At 45.0% G+C, this 22,224-nt stretch overlaps 2 protein-coding genes across 9 annotated transcripts in view; one reads left to right on the top strand and one right to left on the bottom strand.

Moving 5' to 3' along the window:
• The window catches only part of LOC310750688 (uncharacterized protein), a 31,011-nt gene extending 11,931 nt beyond the window's left edge, over positions 1 to 19,080 (bottom strand). Inside the window, exons 1-9 of one of the 8 annotated variants that reach the window (XR_014542145.1) lie at positions 12,564 to 15,112; positions 11,738 to 11,866; positions 9,042 to 9,377; positions 8,260 to 8,562; positions 7,970 to 8,049; positions 7,738 to 7,815; positions 6,170 to 6,324; positions 3,201 to 3,305; positions 20 to 2,256 (exon numbers count right to left, since the gene is read on the bottom strand). Coding sequence is in view for 2 of the 8 variants with exons in the window: in XM_083589200.1 (XP_083445326.1) it covers positions 7,738 to 7,815; positions 7,970 to 8,049; positions 8,260 to 8,376; positions 11,738 to 11,806 (344 nt within the window). In the remaining 6 variants the exon portion in view is untranslated. Of the gene's footprint in view, positions 1 to 19; positions 2,257 to 2,298; positions 3,306 to 6,169; positions 6,325 to 7,737; positions 7,816 to 7,969; positions 8,050 to 8,259; positions 8,563 to 9,041; positions 10,317 to 11,737 lie in introns of those variants that run through there. The other 7 variants (XR_014542146.1, XR_014542149.1, XR_014542148.1 and 4 more) reach the window with 7 other exon arrangements.
• A 28-nt stretch (positions 19,081 to 19,108) lies between these two features.
• The window catches only part of LOC310750345 (uncharacterized protein), a 140,163-nt gene continuing 137,047 nt past the window's right edge, over positions 19,109 to 22,224 (top strand). The window contains exons 1-2 of the mRNA XM_083588242.1: positions 19,109 to 20,298; positions 20,883 to 21,766. The gene's annotated coding sequence lies outside the window, so the exon portion shown is untranslated. The remainder of the gene's footprint in view (positions 20,299 to 20,882; positions 21,767 to 22,224) is intronic.

Consider the following 22,224-nt stretch of genomic DNA (forward strand, 5'->3'; position numbering starts at 1 on the left):
ATCTCTCTGCCCAAGCCCTCTCCAGGATTTCAAAACAAATGTGCTCCTTTGAAAGCCGCTAGGGGGGGTAGGTAAAAGGGTCCATTTAGGGGTTTGTTTTTTAAGTTTCTCAGTTTTTCCCCCAATATCAAATTCATATTTCCACATCAGCTTGCACTTGGTTTATTTATTTGTTTATTTTGTAAAAGCCTCCAAGGGACATTTTTTCCATCTCTTGTGGGAATGCCCTCAGGTCTCATTATTCTGGTCCTAAGTTTATCAAAAAATATAATCTGTTCAAGCTTCTCCACAACTGTTATTATTGAATATGTGGACAGGTCATATGAAAGCTTGTCCAGCTTTGCAAAATGTACATGGACAGTTCCCCAGGACAGTTCAGTCGACTAGTGCTTAATAAATGGTCCTGGCCCTGTCTTGCACACAGAAACCAAAAAATGCTGGCTCCCTCTAAGCAGTCAGTGAGCACACTTTCTCCTCCTTTCATATTTCAACATTCAATTCCAACACATCCATGCAGATCAAATTTAAGAGGCTGAGATTTTGTTGTTGTTGTTCCACCGTGGTTAGTTTAGGTGGGAGAAAATTATGGGATGGAGACGACAGTTTTGATCAAATTACAATGGTTTTTCAATATATGGAGTGTGGTATTACATCTCAGAAGGGCCCCAGGGGAGAGGGTGGGGAAGAGCAATCTCTTTTCCCCATGACTAGGTAATTTCATACACATCAGCTCAATAAAAATCAACCGAGAGGACCTGGAACATCTATTCTATTCATCTATTAGGCATTATGGGGCTGCAGATACACTCCCCTGTGAACAAGGAACGAGGCAATTGGAGCATTTGCATCTACAAGGAGCTCTTAATCCTTGCAGTCTTTCATAAACGTAATATTGATTTTGTTATTTATACCCCACCCACCTGGCTGGGTTGCCCCAGCCGCTCTTTGATTTTGCCCCAGTAGAAAAGGGATAGGATCGTGTCCAAAAGGTGGGTTAAGAGAAATAGATAGAGAAATGTTTTTCTGCATCTCTCATAAGTCTAGAACTGAAGCTGAATGTTGAAAGATTCAGGCCAGACAAAATAAAGCGTTTCTTCACACAATGCAGAGTTAAGCTATAGAACTCACTCCAACAGGAGGCAGTAACAGCCTTCTTCCAGCAACTCCTGCAGCCAAGCTGGTGCCAAATGTATTGCTCTGCTTTCCCTTGGACCACTTTAGCGAGGCTGAGAGCGGGGTTTTTTATTGTCTGGGCAGCTGAAGACCTACAAACACACCGCCCAGGCTTGCACCCTGAGGAGGTCAAGCTGTTGCTACTAATGCAACAGTTTGACTTCACCCCCAGAGGTTCAGCCCCTTGCCTCTCAAGACAGACAGATGTCAACATATGCCAGGCATCTTTTGGGTCCTTCATCCCCCTGTCTTTGAAGAGCCTGGAACCTGGAACATGTTAGCTGGTAGGGCCCAGAAAACCCGCCCGCTATAATTGCACTTTGTTAATTGTATTCTGTGTTGAGAGCCTAAAGGTAAAGGACCCCTGACAATGAAGTCCAGTTGCAAACGACTCTGGGGTTGCGGTGCTCATCTCACTTTACTGGCCGAGGGAGCTGGCGTTTTGTCCACACACAGTTTTTCCTGGTCATGTGGCCAGCATGACTAAGCCACTTCTGGTGAAACCAGAGCAGCCCACGGAAACACTGTTTACCTTCCCGCCGGAGTGGTACCTATTTATCTACTTGCACTTGATGTGCTTTCGAACTGCTAGGTTGGCAGGAGCAGATTTACAAAGACTGATATACAGTACCACACACAGTCAATAAATAAATCTCTAAGAAGTATGTGTTTCTAAAGAAAAAACAAAAAAACCTCAAAGTGTTTTTTCCGTTTTTGTGCTATTATATTGTTGCTTTTATGCTGTATTTTTGCATGCTTCTTAGAGGTTTTAAATATGAAGCAGTTTAGACATGCTTTGAAATAAATAAATAGGCAACATGAATACACCTGCCTGTGCAAACAATAGCCGGCTTCTGGGCACGTGCCATCTCCAATGGCTGCGAGACACATATGAAAAAGATGGTTGACACAGAGTCCCTTTGGTACCCAAATTGATTTGAAGCTCCTTTGGAGGAATTCATTTGTCTGTGCTGCATGAAATATGCTGTGAGTTGATATACCTTTCTGCTGAAGTGCCAGGAGGCTTTGACTAGATAATAGGATATGCTTGTCCTTCCAGACGTCATTGGATTGTAGAGTATTCTGCCAGGGGAAGCAGTTGGGACAAACACTTGCTATAAATGATTTTGAAGCAAAGGTGGGGATTTATTTAACTTTGGGCAGAGTCGGGCAGCACATTTGCCAGAAGAGAAGCAATATGAACACCACCCAAAGGTCACTGGTGGATTCACGACACCCTTGGGTTATCGTCGTTAAAATTATGGTGCATCCATATCTGAGATCTTCATTGGTTGCCTTGATTTCACAAGCTGAAAGTGCATTATCTGGGATAAATTGCAGAATCTGCTGATTACCGGTATTTGGTTTGGAGGAAATGACAAAGTGGTGCAGGAGGCAAATGTAGAGAAGCATGTTGTAGGTTGGATATAGTTCTGCTTATTTTATAATAAGGTCTAAGGGGAGCTAAGCTGGTGCTGTTCATATACTCCAAGGATGTGGAAGGGGGGGGGAACTAGTTTAATGTAGATTTTTCTGGCTTCCACTATGTTCATTCTTTGTAACTCCATTACTAGTAAACGTAAAGGAATCATTATGAATAAATCTAAACAAAGTAAAGAGGAATATTGCTGTACGTATTCTTACACTGAAGGGATTAAGGGATTGATCCGCATCCTGGGTAGGGAAGAACAAAAACTGCTTCTTCAATTTTATAAATACTGATTACTGACAATTCTTTCTTCTTGCATATACTGGCAATACATGTTTGGGACAAAGTGGATACAAATAATTATCATGGGGGTACTATTATTGACAGCTGATACCTTTTTCCTATTACACAAAAGCACAGACAGTGGGATAAATTAATTTGGATCTGGATCCTTCTTGCAGTTCCAGCTTTGTTGTTCAATAACCTGCAGAATTAAGCGACGGCTGCCCATCCCACCATTCATTTATGATATTTACACACATACTCCAGAATCAAGACACAAATCTGCAGGTGGGAAGGAGTCTTTCCCCAACCCTACCTGGAGACATTGGGGATTGAACCTGGGACCTTTTGCATGCAAGGTAGACTCTGTCACTAATCTATGGCCCTTCCTCATAGGTAGGGGGAGTAAATGGATCAGCAACTGTAGAAAAATAAGGAAGACAGAGTCTAGGAATTGACAAATTTCAGTTTTGGTTTTTATCCATTTCCCCCTTTTCCAGTCTTAAGTTCGTTTCTGCATCAGTTTGCAATTAAAAAACAAGGTCTTCATGAAAATTCACCAGCATTTGAGTGCATCTACATATTTATATATGCTCTTTTGCAAAGCAACATCCCCTCATTTATTGCATTTTTGTACATTTTTTGTATGTTATTTTCACCAATATATGTATTTTTCTACATTTTTTGGTTGCAGAGCTTCTTCTCAAAATTTCGATATATGCAAATTTCAAAGGATGGCTGCATTTTGGTTTGTGTATCATTTCAGGACATGTTTTCATAGAATTGTAGAATTGGATGGGACCTTGATTTAGAGGTAATGATAGCAATAATAACAATAATAATAATGACAAATGGTAGCCCATTAGCCAGAAGTGCATACAGAGGAAGTTAATAGTTGCAGTCTGACTCCTGGGTGGCTGAAGGGGATGCCTTTCTCAAGAGGGGTCTGGAGATATGCAACTGCTTCCAAAGGGGCAGTGGGGAGATTGGGGTGAATGACAGCTTTTTGAGACAAGCAGCATCTTTTGGAGTCTGGGGAATGGCAATATGCTCGATGAGTCACTGGGTTATTATTGGCTCTTGGAAGGAAGGTGTTAATGGTAGCATCCAGTCAACTCATTTGTGAGGCAGCCTGCTTCCTTCCAAACTCTGCTAATTAGACCTTTTGGGATTTGAGAATTGAGAGGCATTGGGGGGTTGTTTGTGTTTGTATTTTATGAGCTGTCTGCAAACCAGCCCCCTCCCCTCCATCCATTCCACTGATTCAATTGGTTCTGTCAAATACTCTCTTTAAGCATCCTCTCTGCACACAGGTAAATGTAAGGTATGAACTGGTAACACATAGGTAGGGCCAATGTGAGCCAGACCTTTAAAAAAGGCTTAGAAATTTTCAAGCAACCTCAGTACAGCACACATGGGTTTTCCCCTTGTTTCTTGTGAGGTGGACTAAGGTTGAGATATGGTGACAGGCATTAGGTGGCCAGCCAGGAATTTTAATCTGAGTCTCCTCAGTTCAAACAAGAATATAATAAGAGCCCTGATGGATCAGTCCAATGGCCCATTCCATCCAGCATACTGTTCTCACAGTGGCCAACCAGATACCCATGGGAAGCCTGCAAGGCACAGGAGCACTTACCCCATTTATGATTTCTAGCAACTAGTCTTTCAACATGCAGTCTCACTGGAAGGCCCCATCAATGGAATAAAGTATCAGTTCCTAGCTGCTGCAAATTTAGCTCTCTGTCTAGCTCACCACACTGCCTGACCATTGACCCATCATCCAATAGTGTCGTGTGGGGAAAAAATATATGAAAACCAAGCAGAGGGGGGAATTGAATGCCCTGCTTGTAGAAATTGGCCCACTAAAACCCTGGGGAAGGGCTGTAGCTCAGTGCTAGAGCATCTGTCTTGAACGCAGAAGGTTCCAGGTTCACTTCCTGGCATTGCCAGGTAGGGCTGGAAGGGAATACTGCTTGGGAACATGGCAAGCCCTGCCTCTCTATGTAAACAGTACAGATCTAGATGGACTAGTGGTCTGATTCAGTCATAGGTGCTGAGGGTGTGGAGCTTTCGGGTGCTTCAGCCCCCACAACACATTCCCCATGAAGGTGCAGGGCACCCACAATTTTGGGGGGCGGTGCTGTGCATGCTACAGGGTGTGTGTGTGCCCAACATCAGCATGCCCAGCAGGGGAGCATGTGTTCCTGCCGAGCACACCCCCGAGGGAGCCCGCTGCTCCCAGCCCAGCCGGCCGCACTACCCAGTTGAGGAGAGGTGTGACCAACTCCAGGAGGCCCTGGAGTGGCTCCGTGCACTACCACCAGCCACTGGCGGAGGAAGGTGGGTGCGGTGGGTGCAGTCCGCTTTGTTGGGCCACCTCTCGCCACATGCGGCACCCCCCGGGACGCTCGCCCTGCCCCCACGGGCCGCTAGCCCCACCCCCGGCTGCACACCACTCTGGGTGCCAGAGCAGCTAGCTCCGTCTCTGCCACCACATGCCTCCTTATCTCCTGGAGGCCCAACAAAACCCATCACAGCTGCGGGAAGGCCCAACAAGGCTGTGGGAAGGCCTAACGAGGTCTGCTGCAACCACGGGAAGGCAGCCTTCCTGCAGCCGCAATAGGCCTTGTTGTGCCTTCCCGCCATAACGGGCCTCCTCCTGCCATGTGACGTCACACTTGCACCACCTGTGTGATGTCACAGGCCTTTACCGGGCACCCACAAAGTGGGGCAGGACCCAGCACCCATGGATTCAGTAGAAGGCACCTTCTTCTGCTTCCTATAAGAAATACACTTCCTAAGAAGAAAGGTATGCTGCAACATTTTATTGCAACTCCCCCTTGCCATGGCTACTATAGCCATGATACAGAAACTACTCCACCTTGAGCAAACTTGTAATGCATAGTGAGAGAACCCACAGCAGCTACTAGACTAAGGGCTCAACCACACATCTGTTTGCCCCATTTTCCCCTAGGGAAACCCACGTTTTAGAGCTGAATCAGAACAAATGGCAATGGGATCTTCCATGGATTGCTGTTTGTTCCAATTTTGTTCTAAAGAGTGGGTTTTCTGGATGAAAATGGTGGGGCAATTGCTTGGACTTATGCTTTCTAGACACTGTTCAAGCACATGTGTAGATGAGTCCTAAGTAACTGTGCATTTCTGAGCTGCAGCTGAGGAAGCCCTGGTTTGTTGCTTGTCCTTTCTACCATGTTTGTTGGGTCACCCTGCTGACATTGACTTGCTAAGTTTTTCCCCCCAGGATGATACAGCTGCACAAGTCACCTGCATGCTCTCCTATCTCCATTGAGTTTACAGTTTGTCTTCAAACTAATATATAGCTCAGAGGATTTCCTCTTCTTCTTTTTGATTCTCTCAAAGATGGAGCGTCAGTTCTGGTTGAATACAAGCATGACCAATTTCAGCCTGAAATACAATTTCTTCAAGGAGAAGCAGATAAACAACATAAGTGGAAGTTTGGAAAGGAAGCTGCCACTCAGTGTTGCAACGCACAACTGGAAAAGCAGGAAGTGACCCAGAAAATGCAGGCACCTCTCCCCACCCTCCGATGCCAGATTTGACATAATATCATTGCCACACTTAATGCAGACAAAACCAACTTTGTATTGGAAAGGAATAGAGTTAACCAAAGCATAATGAACTGCCTTCTATAATAAGGACTGAAACTCTGCGCGAAAACATCTGTTTTACATTCAGAAGGTCCCAGGTTCAATCCCCAGCATCTCCAGGTAGGGCTGGGAATGTTCCCCATCTGAAATCCTGAAGAGCTGCTGCCTATGCTCCTAACTAAAGACTAAGAGGAATCACAAAGCATAAGATTTCACAGACTGGAGCCCACTATATAAGATTCATAAAACATTGTCACTATGTAAATATGGAGATAGAGCAAGGGTGAAGGACATATGGACCTCCAGATGCTTTTGGACTCAAATTCTCATCATCCCTGATCATTGGACATGCTGGCTGTGGCTGATGGGAGTTGGAGTCCCACAACATCTGGATTGCTACATGTTCCCCATGCCTAGTGCAGAAAAAAGAATGTAAACAGGTTAGAAGGAAAAGGCAAAAGCTTCAATGTTTACCGAAGAAACAAAGGGTCCATTCAAAGCAGTAGGTATGAACTGTGACTTCACTGCCATGAATAGTTACAGTGCATATTTTGCATACATTTAAACTTGAATGTAATTGTCAGTGTTCTTTTTGCATCCAATCTGCAAAAAACAGCAGCAGGACCAGATTGCCATCATAAGGGGCCTCACTGAGGAGGTCCCACAGCAAGCACTGGAGATGCCCCTTGAGCTCCTGTGGGTGATGCCCATTTTCATCCCAGCAGGTCCTCGGAGAAGGAGGGGGGAAAAGAGAAGAGATTTTGAGGGCTTGTAATGTGTGGGACATGGGTGGCGCTGGGGTCTAGACCACTGAGCCTCTTGGGCTTTCCATCAGAAGGTTGGCGGTTCAAATCCCCACAATGGGGTGAGCTCCCATTGTTCGGTCCCAGCTCCTGCCAACCTAGCAGTTCGAAAGCACTCCAAAAAAATGCAAGTTGATAAATAGGTACCACTCTGGTGGGAAGGTAAACAGCGTTTCCATGCGCTGCTCTGGTTTCGATGTTCTGTTGCGCCAGAAGTGGCTTAGTCATGCTGGCCACATGACCTGGAAAAACTGTCTGCGGACAAACGCCTGCTCCCTCAGCCTGTAAAGCGAGATAAGTGCCGCAACCCAGAGTCGTCTGCGAATGGACTTAACTGTCATGAGTCCTTTACCTTTACCTTTTTAATATGTGAAGAAGAAAGGAAGAGCCGCATAAAGGGAACTCAAGACTAATAACTTACCTCCTGGTCCTCTTCATTGTCTTCATCTGCAACTGCCTGAAAGGCAGAATGCAGAATGGTCCTGCGAGCTTCATGAAACTGGAGGGGTGGAGGGAAGAGTGTTAGACTCTGCCTCCTCAGAGTCTCCCTTGCCCCATTCTCCCTCCTCCCACGGCTATTCCCCACACTGAGCTTATCCTAGAACTCTGCCCTACCATCACAACCCCCATCCATTAAAAGAAACACAATTCACCTCAACTGGAAGAAGGCTTCAAGGGCCAAGGCAAGGATCCCAGGGCAGTCCTCAGACTGGTCCAGGTGCCCCAGGATATCCTGAAAGAGAGCAGAGGAGAAAAGTCAGATTGCTCTGCGGGCATCAGGATAGCTCCAACCCCAAACTCCAGGCTTTGCTTTCCGCAGGAATGGAAAACTCCATGCACTATGCCTGCACAGTTCTCCTCTCAGGCAGTCCCACAATACGTTCCCCAAATCCCATCCCTGGTCCTCCCACTGTAAGGGTAACTTACACAACTTTTCACTCACCAGAATTCCTTCAGCAGCCAGATGTTCTGGCAGCTCAGTGGTTTTGAAGCCCCTCTGTGCTGCCTCCATACAAGTCCCTATAATCTGGACCAAGAAGAGCTTTTCAAGGTCCAATGGCTGAAATGGCAAAAGTCAGGCTGTTAGTTTATAGTGAGGTGAGGGCTTCTCCACTTCAGAGACTGCAGAATTGGGGACAAAGGCCACACTCAGTGGCAGAGGCTCTGAGGGATCCAGTCGCTACTCTTTTGTTTTCCCCAGTACTAACCTCAGGCTCCCAGAAAGCCTTGAAGAGCTGTGGCACAACTGCAGCAAGAGAAGGACATGGGGACAGATTAGTTTGTACCTTAGCAGCTTCCAAGATTATTCCAAGAATCTCCTCCTTGATTTCCCTGCTTCTACACTCCTACTACAGGGGTGGCAAACCCCAGGCCTTGGGGGCCAATCTTGGCCTGCAGCCCCCAGAATGTGGCTCACAAGAGAATGTGGCCCTCTAGTTGACAACTGTCTCCCAGCCCTGTCCTATCTGCCTTCTGTTTCCACTAGAAATGCTTTCTCTCCTCTCTCAGTCAATAGCGTCTTCATCAGACCCCACAAAACTGGCTGGCCACTGGGGTGGGTTTCCAGATGCTAGACCAGATGAGCCTTGGGTCAGATCCAGCAGTCTGGCTCTTTTGATTTTTTTTTTACTAGCTTCCCCTCCCCCACAAATCCTAAACCCTGAGCTTCCACCCTAGCCTATTCCTTCCCTTCCAAAAATGGTGCATGGGGGGGCACTTGCTCACCTGGTGCCACAGGATGTTCCTGGTGCTGGAGCGGGGCCACTTTGTTCCTCCTTTTTAGCGTCAGAAAATTTCTCAGTCACCTGAGCATAGAAGAGATGATGCAGAACAGAAATACATCTAGCCTAATAGAGAACTGCCGGCACATCCCTACCAATTCCTTCCATCTTTCTGCTGTTGAACGAACTGTAGGACTTCCTAACAGCTGTAAAGTGGCAGCCAAGAGCATTCAGGGCTTGGAGAGAAAGGAGGTACTAACTCCTGCCATTCCAGGACCGAGAGAGCCTGGCTACCATAGTTCATGCTCTGGTTGATTCAAGATTTGATTACTGCCATGCACTGTATGTGGGGCTTCCCTTGTGCTTGACCTGGAAGATGGAGTTAGTGCAGAATGCTGCAGTGTGATTGCTGACAGGAGCAAGGCCTTGTCGACATATAACACCTACATTGCTTTACCTTCTTGTAAACCGCTTCGAGGTATGTATGTGTACACACACACACACACACACACACACAATGAAGTGGTATATAAATTTTACAAAACAAACAAACAAAATAAATAGGGAGATGGGGGAGGGTTTTGCCCCATCGAATAGCAGAGCTTTGGGTCGTTCATTAACATTTATGGGCACTTCTTCACATAATGTTTAATGGTTTGTGAAATTGGCAGCTGAAAGATGTGACAAGGACAACTGGCTTGCGAGATTGGAAAGGGGGGGGTCATACCTATTCATGGAGGAAGAGGAGAGTATCTATGGTTATGATCTGAAATAGAAACAGTATATAGAACTTCCAGGTTCAGAGGCAGTCTACCACTGAAGCCACCTGTTAGAGAACAATGAACAGGTTTGGGCTATTACTTGTGGGCTTCCTGGAGACATCTGGTTGGCCACTGGACTAAACAGGCCTCCACTCTCCTTTTCCTGCTATGCTATATCCCATGAGCGATTGTAACACTGCACCCCAAAGGAAAGAGAAGCATTTAAAGGGCTCCTCTGCCTAGTCTTTTGAGGACAGCCCTGCCCAAAGAGGGGGGAGACCACTAGGTGGGTCCTCCAAGCATCAAGGGGTCCAAGAAGACAAGCAGAAGAATGTTGGGCAGCTGAGAGAGGAAGGTGGTGGAGTCTTGCTTAGAGACAGAGAGACTCACAGAAAGGGGGGAGAATGCCTATTGGGCTTGACCGTTGAAGAGATGGAAGATGGAGCTGGGGAGACATGTACTGGTTAGAGTGCTGGACTAGGAGGCCCTGGAAGAACAGGGTTCAAATCTCCATGAAGCTCACTGATTGACCTTTGGCCAGACTTTTTTTCTCTCTCTCTCAGCCTAGTCTATTTTGCAGGGTTGATGTGAGGGTAAAAACTGGTGGCGGGGAGAGCCATCTTGAGGTCCTTGGAGGAAAGCTGGCCTATGAATGTAAATAATAGATGTAATTGATGAGATGGGAGAGGTGAGGAAATGGGAAGGCAGGGAAAGAGTGTGGAGGAGCTGAGCTCTTCGGGAGGGGAGTGACTGGCCGAGACAATTTCAGGGGGCTGAAGCTGTGCAGGGGATCCCAGGACCCCACCCCGGGAGACATAGAGAAGGAGAAGAAATCCTACTTACAGTCTGAACATGGTGTCCAGAAGAAGTCCCTCCCTCCTTTCTACACTATCTAACTAGCTAAGATGCCCACCCAAGCCTAACTCCAATCCCCAGCCCAGCCCAGCCCTAAGCCTAAACCCTAACCCTAGCCCTAATCCTATGTCTAACCCTATCTATTCCTCTATATACAAAATATACACAAAAATAGATATAATATGCACAGATGTGCACTAAAATAAATTAAAAATTAAAAATTAAAATAAAGAACAAAAGTAAAAAATAAAACAAAAAATATTGAAATAAAAAATAAATATTAAAACAAAATATTAAAATAAAGAACAAAAGTAAAAAAATTAACAAAAAATTTAAACAATTAAAATTAAATTAAAAATTAAAACAATTGAAATCAAATAAATCAAATAAAATCAAATAAAAGTCAAAATGAGAAAATCAAAATAAGAAAATCAAAATCCAAAGCCTCTCCTAAATCTCCTTCCACCAACCGCACCTCTATCTCTTCTGATCTCTCCTCAGTAACCCACAGTGGACACCTGTAGTTGGTGGCTTTTAAGGGAGAAGTAAGAGATGTCACAAAGGAGGGCAAGTCATTGTTACCATGGCAACCCTGACCCTGGGCCAATCTTGCCCCTCCTGATGTTTCTTCAGAACTTTGAAGCACCTGCTGTTCTGTCTGCAGGTTTGCTGAATCTTCTCTTTTGGAGTTCATGTTTTTATATCAGATCATTCTTCATTCAGCCATTTTTCCAAAGGGAGACAATCCCAATGTCCCTTTAAATGCAGTAGAAGACTCCCAAGTCTAGGGGTGTCCATAGCACAGGATTAGACAATCTGCTTTGCATGAAACATCATCCTCATCCTCATAGATAATCCTGGACAACATCTGCAGGTGGGGCCTTTTCTCTTTGGAATGTCCCTTCCCAACTGTTACAGCCTGAAGACTGTTAATTCTATGGCCATCTCCAAAAGCAACTTATACATAGCCCAGTGGTGCATCTAATGTAGAACTGAATTACTGAGTTTTGTAGAGACGACACTTTTAGCATCAGCATTCAAATGTCTATCCTTCTGATTGATATTCCAGGGAATGGACTTGTACCTGTGTCCTGCTTGTCCCCTGTAACCTTGAGTTGTCTGGTCTCTCAGCAATCTGTAACAGAGTTCCCATTCAGGTCTCAGACACCTTTCTGTCACCACCTTCCCCATAAAAAGAAAGGAGGAGAAAAACCTGCATGAGGGCAATGAAAGCAATTAGAGGTCTCCTGGATGAAGGGATTTCCATATCAGGACAGATTTAAAAAAGATTAGGACAATTTAGTCTGGAGCGGAGATGAGAGCGTTGAAGATGGCAGTGAGTAAGAAAAGGTCAGGCTGGGCACTTCTGTTTATCCTCTCCTGTATTTCAAGGACAAAGGAGAGGCTGGTAGAAACCTAAGTAGGTTACATAAAGAAGCAGGCTTCTCTGCTATCCATAACAATGCAGGCACCAAAAGATAGATATCCTTGGAAATTCACTCCTCTCCGAATTTTGTGATGCAGTTCTTGAACCCCAAAATGTGTTAGGGGAAATTGTATGCAAGAATGTGGACATTAGGGGAAACTGCATATGAAAAATGTGCATATTAAGAGCAACGTATATTGAATTTTATTTTATTTATTTATATTATATATATATTAAAATGCTGGTGAATTTTCCTGAAGACTTTTTTTAAGGCAAACTGATGTGGGAATGTGGTGAACTGAGCTCAAGACTGAATAAAAGAAGAGAAACTGGTATTGTGTTAGGAGATTGGAAATGGAGGAAAGACACAGATTTGGGGGTAAACCAAGGCCCCTCTATTACCACATTTGCTCGAATATAAGCAGCACCTGAATATAAACTGCACCTTTAAAATTGGAAGGGGGGAGAAAAAAAGAAGAAATACCTGAATATAAGGCACACCCTTCCTTGCTGCTCCTGGCTGCATACGGAGTGGGGGGCACACTGCGTTGCTGGCAGCCTTTCCCCCTTCCTCACTCTTGGGGGAGAGGACAGGGGACTACACATGGGGCAGGCACCACTTTGCCGCGCTCCTGATGCTGTTTGCCCTGCGCTCCTGGCTGCATACCGTAAGGTCGCAAATATAAGCTGCACTTTAACTTTTCACAGTCAGAATTTGGGGGGGGAAATGAGGCTTATATTCAGGCCAATACGGTAATTACAACTAAGGACCTAAGAAACGCAAGTCTCAAGAGCTTGTACAAACGTTTAAACTGCTTAAGGGAAATTAGACCATGTGTGCAAACATCTCAACTCTCTCTCAGACTCCTAAGCCTGTAATGCAGGGGTGAGCCTACCCTGCAGGGAGGCCCTAACCCGCAGGGCCAAGATTTCGCCAAAAGCCCAACATTGTCCAGTTCACTCCAAAGCAGTGCCAAATGCTGGGACTAGACCCTTGCAATGTTTGGCAGTCAAAACCCCACGTTTCACAGCATCCCACAAAACGAGCCCTCAGTGCCCTAACCCGCGGGGGTCAAGATTTTGCCAAAAGCCCGACGTCGTCCAATTCACTCCAAAGTGGCACCAAACACAGGGATAAGGGCCCCTTTAATGTTTGGTGGTTAAAACTCCATGTTTCATGGCACCCCACAAAATGAGCCATGCTAGTCTTAATCCCAGCTCTTGCTGCCCCCAGAGGTGTAGGAAGGGGGGTGCGGGGTGTGTGGCCTATCCTGGGTGTCATCCCTGAAGGGGTAAAACATCCCTTCCTCCTCTCTGCCTCTCTTTCAGTCCAATTGCCAGGAATCTCTCTCCCCAACCCCAACTATTTTTCATTTTAAAAAATGTCTTCTGTGTAAGATCTGGTTTAGCTCTCTCTCTGTCTTTCTCTGGTTTGGCCAGCATGAATGACTTTCTCAGAATTGCCAGCAACAAGAATACTAGTATGCATTTTTTGTTAAAATCACCATCATCATCAAAATCCAAAACGTACTACATCTCCTGCCACCAAGGTTCACCTACGCATTCACAAACTCTGAAGTATATAGGATTCTCAAAATAAACTCTCAAAAATTCATGATAAGGAATCATCTTATTGTTTTCATGGTTTGAGACAGCAGTGCAAATGCTTTGCTTTGGGATAAAATCCACTTCAGAAAGGCAGCACATAGATGAAGTTTTCAAAAAGCCTCCCCGCCCACACCTAGGGACTAATTTTCACAAGAGGCTGAAGTCCCTTTCTCTGCTTCCTCTTCCTCCAACTCCCAATCATCTGCCCCATTGCTCCATCAGCTAATTGCTTGGAGACCCTTCTCAGAGACAAAGAGTTCCTTTTCCTGAAGATGCAAATCAAATCCCAATTCTCCTTGGGCAGGCAGGAGCAGATCTCTTGACGCTGCACATGAATATACATCTGCATGTTTGTTTGGCTGGGTTCTTTTTTGTTTGTTTGGCTGGGGAAACGCTGGAGGAGCTGGAAGTGCCTTGCCATTGCAACCTCTCCAGGAAGCTGAGAGGCACACACAGCTGCTCTTCTCCTCCTCCGTGCACAGTGCTACGCTGCCAATTAGCAAGGTTCTCCTCTCAAGTCAAACAATAGGAAGAGGCTGTTATGACGCCAAAGGAAAGCCTGCATAAGGGTGGGTTTAGCACCCACTTGAACCCATGGCACTCTGATTGCAGGAGGTGAAGCTGAGATGATGGAAGGAGGAGACGCAGCCTCTTTGAAGAAATTGCTTCCTTTTATCTGGAGATATGGATATGCCTTATAATTTGGAAGGGGATGTGTTCCAAATCAATGCAGATGTATTTCAGCTGATATTTTACTCAGAGCCAAGTACCTAGAGGTCCTGGTAGAATTTCTCAGCAAGGCTAGGTTAGTCAAGTCACTTAAAATAATGTTGATGCAGTCCAGTGAGAAACGAAATTCTGATAATTCTTTAGTGGGGAAACTGAATGCAGTGTATAATTTGAGGAGAAAGGAACAGAGAAATTTTGTCTTACTTCTGGTCTTGCACATAGCATGGAAACAAACAACTAACTATATAGAAGAAAACTCTCTCAGACCTACACAGCCAATCAGTGAGGATCATGCCACTATGACTGGTTGTTAAGCAACACCTCCACACACAGCCCTTGGATAGCTGACTAGCATTGAGAACTAAATTAACCCCTTAAGTTACCGACTGAATGATCTCTGGTGTTGCACTTCCAACAGACTAAGCATTATCATTAGCAACTGGCAGTCCTGGTCCAAATCTACCCCTTAATGGGACAATGCTAACAATTAGTTAGCATCCAGGTTTCAACACAAGTTTCCCCCTTTTATTCCCATTGCTGAAGCAGGGAAGGGAAATCAGACATGAGAGTATGTGTCTGAAGGAACATAGAGCTAAGCATGGCCAAACCTAGCCAATGCCCAGATGAGAGATTGTGTCAGAGCCACATGTATACAACCTTGGGTTCCATGATAGAAGAAAGGCAGGCTAAATACATAAGTAAGAATATAAATTAAAAAGAAAATACTTTTTTAAAAAATAATTGACCCCTATTCCCAATTAATCATGCTTGCCTTTCCAATCAAGTAAGCTTGTGTAAATTGATTGACTAAATCGCTTCTGCTATGTATTGTGCTAGCAGTGGCTCTATGGAGAACACGAGCTTTGTAGCGAAAAATCAAGGCAAAAAATTCATTGCTTTTGTCAGCAGCTCAATGCGGTGTTGAGTTCTGGCTTCACACCAATTTGGAGGAATAAGATTAGGTAGTGACACTTAACAGAGTCTGTCAAGGTCATCAGCCACAGTCAGAGCCTTTCTAGGAATGGGATTGGAGGCCTTGTGCTGTTACTGTGTTGCAGACCTACTTAGCAGTAGCTGCTTGGTGGCAGGCTCTGAAAGGAGAGAGAGAAACTTTTTTTTATATTTATAAATGGGACTTGGTTCTGCTGAATTCATTTCAATAGGCCTGAGATACAACAAAGTCTCATGGGCCAGAGGTTCTGGCTGGTTGGGAATGACAGTTGGGAGTTAACTGTCAGTTAGGAGAGACAGTTGGGGAAAGTCAGACAATGAAGGAATCCAGACAATGCTAAAGGGAAAGTTGATGACTAAGGCCTGAATATTAAGCTGGTTATCCCCAGTTTGTTAACAATACTTTGCTGGTGGAGATCAGAATAATGGAGCCAGTGGGTGACTTATTTTAAAAGGCTCTCTCCTCCTCTTATGAGAATTACGGGGCCCCCCAGCTACAAATGGACCCCTTCACTGGTCTCTCTTAAGGAAGGAAATCCCTTCACCCAAAGGATCTCATGCTCCTTGGTTCTTGATGGAATGGCATAGGCAATGCACCAGGCAGGAACTGACATAGAGGGAATGCTGATCTCTGCCATATTTTCATAGATCATAGAATGATAGAGTTGGAAGGGACCCCAAGGTTCATCTAGTCCGACCCCTTGCAATGCAGGAATATGCAGCTGTCCCATAGGGGGATCAAACCTGCAACCTTAGTGTTATCAGCACCACACTCTAACCAACGGAGCTATTCAGGCCAACATTTTGCCTTCACCGCTCCCTACTGTGTTGCCCTTCCCTGCCCTACATATAAACTTCCCCTTCCCATTAGCAGACTTTGTGACAAAGCACTAATTGTACGCTGCTCATCAGTCATGTTCCTTGATGCACATTTATAGAGGGCTTTCCATTTGCAGAGCAGCTTGTGTTGTATTTGTTTGTTGTATTCATACCCCACCTCTTAACCAAAAAGGTTAATGAGGCAGCTCACAGCATATAAAAACAAATCACTATAAAGCATTTGGAAGCGAGAGAGAAAACAAATAATAAGGAAAGCAATCAGTAACAGAAATCAAATAAACAGCAGCATCAAATCATGTTAAAAGCAGCAGGGGGGAAATGGCGTGTTTATATTCTTTCTAAAGGTGAGCAAAGGAGGATCTGGATGAAGGGACAGGAGGCATTCTCTGTTCAAGGTGCCATAATAAAAAAGACCCTGTTCTTCATTGTCACCCTTCTCTTTTCAGAAGCTGGGGCCATGCTCATCTTAATGGTCAAGCAGCCTTGTGTGAGTACAAGCAGGGGTGGGAGACCTCCATTTATTGCTGGGTTGCAACTTCCATCTTCCTTGACTATTGGCTGTGCTAACCAGAGCTGGTGGGAGCTATAGCCAAACATAATGCCAAGGTTGCAGGTTTGATCCCCATATGGGAGACCCGTGTAGAGAGCATTGCAACCAATCAATCAAGACTTTGGGCCCAGCTCTACCATTAAACAGAGTGAGGCAGATGCATCAGGCAGCAGAGGAGATGTGGGCTTTCCTGCCTCACAAACCAAACCAATTGGTCTGATTATGTATCTTGGCTTTGGTGGGTGAAGGAGGGAGGCACATGTTGCTTCCTCTCCAGCAGCAGGCAGGGCCTGCTTGATATGCAGCAGTTCTCACAACAATCCTGTAAGGCCAGTATACTTATTGCGAAGGAGGAGGGCTGTAGCTGGGATAATGGTGTCTTGCCTAAGGCAGCCTAGCGAGATGTTAATTACGGTGAGTTGTGAACCAACAACTTTCTAAATTGTACACCTATTCACTATGTTGGCTTCCATGCTGAAGAGGGCAGACTCTATCCATATACATCTCCACATGTAATTCTGAGCCTCTGGGTTCACATCCCATAGCAGGTGACTCAGGGTTCATTCACACTTCACTTGTCCCGCATCTAGAAAGCATGGGGCAGAGATGTTTCCCTTGTCCCATGCTTTCTAGGAACAGGTCCAAGTGGTTTTCCATTTGTGCTGCCACTCTCCCCGGAAAAGCACACTCTTTACCATTGAATTGTCAACCAGCAGAAAGCCCAATTGACCTTTACTCCAATTCAACAGTAAAAAAGTGGCAGAACAAGTGGAAGCGTGGATGAACGTTCAGAGGCATGTAACTTTCAATCTGCTGGCACACCGTGCTGCCAGTCTGTAAAAAAAAACCCTGAAACTGGAGGTGTCATGAGAAATGATGTCAACAAAAGTGGGTGCCCCTGTTCAGTTCCTCATGAGTACGTTCAAGCCAGCAAGGGTCACCTTGACTCAGACATCAAATATCTGCTTCCACGTCCTCCACTACCACCAACCCCAAGAGCCAAACTATCTTGTGATATTGGGGGTAAAAAATGGAGGCAGGTAGTGGTTTCTTGCTTGAAAGAAAGTAGCAGGTGTATCATATCCCTGGCAGAGCATTCTTTCTCACTGAGGATGTAACTGGGTAAGCGCAGCTTCCCTAGAAGGAAAATGATGCTGTTCCATTTCTACCAGGGAGAAAGCCCTTTGGCATCTATATGGTCTTCTCCCTGATGGAAATTAGTGCTTATAGAACCACATGGGAGTGCTGGGAGCTGTCGTCTGGGTCCCATTCCAGCAAGAAAGGATGCTCCAACTGTTACTGCCCATGCATCACATATGAGTAGCTTCAAGGCTCCTTTCCCCCACCAAAAGGAAGCATTCTGGGCCCTTGTAGTGGAGGGGGAGGAAAAATCAATTGGGCCTCTTGCAAGGTCTAAAGTCTCAAGCACTCAAGCAAAGTTTTGGGCTTTTGCTAGTGGTCAGGCCAATTTCTGGCAAACACTCGATCCATTTCAAGCAAAGGGATGCTTCTGCATCCTCCTTTGAAATGGGGGAAAGTTACTAGTTTTGCATATTGCATGAGATTAGCCAAACCCCACCTTCTGACTCAAAAGCCTGAATTTGAGTTCCAAGCAGAAAACTTTGTAAATGTTGCTGGATTTGAAGAGCTTTTTTATCCAAGGGCATGCATAACACTTCCTTTACCAAAATAAATTGTACCCTATGCAAAACAAATGCACACACAGAGAGACACACACATTAGATATACTCAGAAATGGGCTGTTAGTATGCAAGAGGCTCCCTGCTGCTGCGTAATCTGTTATCACTCACTCTCAGTGCACTTTATTCAAAGTGTGCACCCAACCTTAGCTTTGCAAAAAAATATGCAAAGGTCAAAATAACAAATTGCTTAGAGATTATAAAAATGCCATTTCCCATTCACTGGAATCTATTCCCAGGAAGCTTCTAGTAATTTGTTGTTTTCACCTTTCTATATATTTTCATTCTCTGCTTTGCTGAGAAAACGTGCTATATGAGGATCCTTTCATTTCCTCCTGCTGCAAAAGTAAGGATTTTTTTTTTAAAAAAAATGATGATGATGATGACAGGGGAAACCCATGTAAAACTTTTGGGTTCCAATCCACTTAAAATTAGTCAATACTAACCCTTTGAAAGGGACGCGGGTGGCACTGTGGGTTAAACCACAGAGCCTAGCACTTGCCGATCAGAAGGTCGGTGGTTCGATTCCCCACTACGGGGTGAGCTCCCGTTGCTCAGTCCCTGCTCCTGCCAACCTAGCAGTTCGAAAGCACATCAAAGTGCAAGTAGATAAATAGGTACCGCTCCGGTGGGAAGGTAAACAGTGTTTCCATGTGCTGCTCTGGTTCGCCAGAAGCGGCTTAGTCATGCTGGCCACATGACCCGGAAGCTGTACGCCGGCTCCCTTGGCCAATAAAGCGAGATGAGCGCCACAACCCCAGAGTCGGCCATGACTGGACCTAATGGTCAGGGGTCCCTTTACCTTTAACCCTTTGAAAAGAATAGAACAAGCTGATCATGACTAATGCCATTGTTTCCAAACGGGACAATGTCAAATTGGACATGACACCAGACATAAGAGAATCTCCCAAGCACAGGAGGTGGGTTAAAGAAGCCACACCCCCCCCCCAGAGCAGCTAGCTCCACCTCTGCACCTGGCTAGTGTTTCCAGGCGGCTTCAAAGGGTCTTCCAGGACCTTTTAAGTCCACCCCAGGCTAACTCTCAGCTACCTTTCTTTCCACCTCCCTGGCCACCAAAGCAAATAGCATCTTGCCTCACCATGTCATCTATCTTGTTTCAGATAAGCTCATGTGTTACCTGACAATTAAGAAGCAAAGAAAATGGATATGAACACCCGTAAGGGACAATGGATGCAACTTGCCACCTTCCTATAGCAGGAGTTGGTTGGGATACAACAGAGCTGTAATTGAGATTCTGATAAGGGAAGGGTACCATTTAGTAAAGTGTTCCCTCAAACAGTGTGAATGATCTGACAAGGGGGAGGAATGCCAGAGTGGAATTAATCGCTACCTGAAAACAATTTCACACTAGACTAAACAGGGGAAATATTTTTTAAAAAAAACCTCAGATGCCTTGTATGGACTCTTTGTAACCCAAGCTTTGGTAATAAAACAAACAAAAAATACACAATTAACATGAACTGTGACCAAGAGGCTCTCAATAAGTAAAGACAACATTCCAAAGGCAGAAAGTGTAAGGAGCAGGCCTTTTCTCGTGATAAATGTTTACTGTAAATGCTGTGGTTGCTCCATAATTTCTCCTCAGTTTCTTTCCTCCGATGAGTTCAAGATGACCCTACCTGTCCATGGACTGTCTCGCCAGAGTGGTGCATGCTCTAGTTATTTCCTGCTTGGACTACTGCAATGCGCTCTACGTGGGGCTACCTTTGAAGGTGACCCAGAAACTGCAATTAATCCAGAATGCAGCAGCCAGACTGGTGACTGGGAGTGGCAGCCGAGACCATATAACACCGGTCCTGAGAGATCTGCATTGGCTCCCAGTACGTTTCTGAGCACAATTAAAAGTGTTGGTGCTGACCTTTAGAGTCCTAAACTGCCTCGGTCCTGTATACCTGAAGGTGCATCTTTACCACTATCATTCAACCTGGACACTGAGGTCCAGCACCACGGGCCTTCTGGCGGTTCCCTCACTGTGAGAAGTGAGGTTACAGGGAACCAGGCAGAGGGCCTTCTCGGTAGTGGCACCTGCCCTGTGGAACACCCTCCCATCAGATGTCAAGGCAATAAGCAACTATCTTACTTTTAAAAGACATCTGAAGGCAGCCCTGTTTTAATGCTATATTGTGTTTTTAATATTTGGTTGGGAGCCACCCAGAGTGGCTGGGGAATGCCAGATGGGCAGGCTATAAATATATCACCACCACCACCACCACCACCACCACCATCATCTGTGGTTCTCCCCTCCTCATTTTATCCCCCCAACAACCCAGTGAGGTATGTTAGGCTAAAAGAGACAGTGACCAATGTCACCCAACGTGCTCCTTGATCAAGTGGGGATTTGGTCTCTCAGGTTCTCATCCAACACCCTAACCACTAACATGCCATGATACTTTGCATTTTACAGACATCAATGACTCAAGTGGAATGCTGATTGACAGATGACATCCCATGTATTATTTGACAGTGACCTGCTTCTGATATTTCATATTTGACGCCTGCCAAAATCATCAAGAGGTGGAGAAATGTCATTGGAGGAATCATTCCAGCTGACCTTCCACCCTTTGCCTTTGGAAGCCGTACCACACTTGTGAGGAACCTTTGACCCTTCAGATGTTGCTGGATTACAATGCCTGCCATTCCTCGCCATTGGACATGCTTGCTGGGACTGATGGGAGTTATAGGTCAGTAACAGCTGGAGGGCGGAATGTTCCCAGCGCCTGTCTTCCAGGAAATTGTTGCAGGAGAGGGACTGTGAGCAATGTCATGGGATGAATGTCTACCTGAAGGGTAATGTCAAAGGGGCAGCAGCCCTTTGGGAAACCAGGGGCTATATATCTGATCACAGTAGCTTGATTCTTGGCTGATTTGTAGCAGACAAAGCAGCAGGGACAGTAACATCTAGGACCAAGATGAAACTGTGCAAGCTCTCTTGCTATTTTTGTAGCTTCCAGGAGGTCTAATGCTGCCACATATTATCGTATGTTTCAAATTTTGTTACATTTGTCGTATGCTGCTATTTTACTGTTGCTGTTACTATGAAATTATTCTTGCAGGTGTTTATTTTGTGGTGCATTCTTTTCCTCACTATTGTAAGCCACCTTGAACATAATCTTTTGGATGGAAAATGCAGCATTCAAATAAAGCAGCAGTGATGATGGTGAGACACCGACAGATTCGAAGATCTCAATTTATGAAGTGCAATTTCAGAGTCACCTGGAAAATTCTGTTTTTGGCTTTGAAATTCAACATTCACCAGCTAAATGGCAAAGCTGAAAATCCCAGCACATAGTAAATATTTTCAAATATTAGTTTCAGCTGTTCACATAGATAGCAGGGAATACAAGTAGATGGATAGTAGATCTGCTAAATCCTACTGAGAGTAGACCCACTGAAGTTAATGAATCTAAATTAGCCATGTCTATTAGCCTCAGTGGATCTGCTTGGCATAAAACTTAGTTGAATACCACCAGCTGTTATGTTGTTGTTATGTTATGTTATGTTATGTTATGTTATGTTATGTTATGTTATGTTTTGTGTTGTGTTGTGTTGTGTTGTGTTGTGTTGTGTTGTGTTGTGTTGTGTTTTATGTTTGTTGTTTGTTTTATGTTATTTCTAGTGATGTGAAACAAATCCTCTGTTTGTAGGAATTTGAAAAAGAGGGGGAAATTAACCATAATGATAGGAGGGGGGAAGGACAAGAAGGACAGTAACAGTTGTGATCAGACCAGTGAGTCATGGAAAGAGAA

This window comes from Podarcis filfolensis (genome assembly GCF_964270895.1).
Source record: "Podarcis filfolensis genome assembly, chromosome: 15".
NCBI classification, from domain to species: domain Eukaryota; kingdom Metazoa; phylum Chordata; class Lepidosauria; order Squamata; family Lacertidae; genus Podarcis; species Podarcis filfolensis.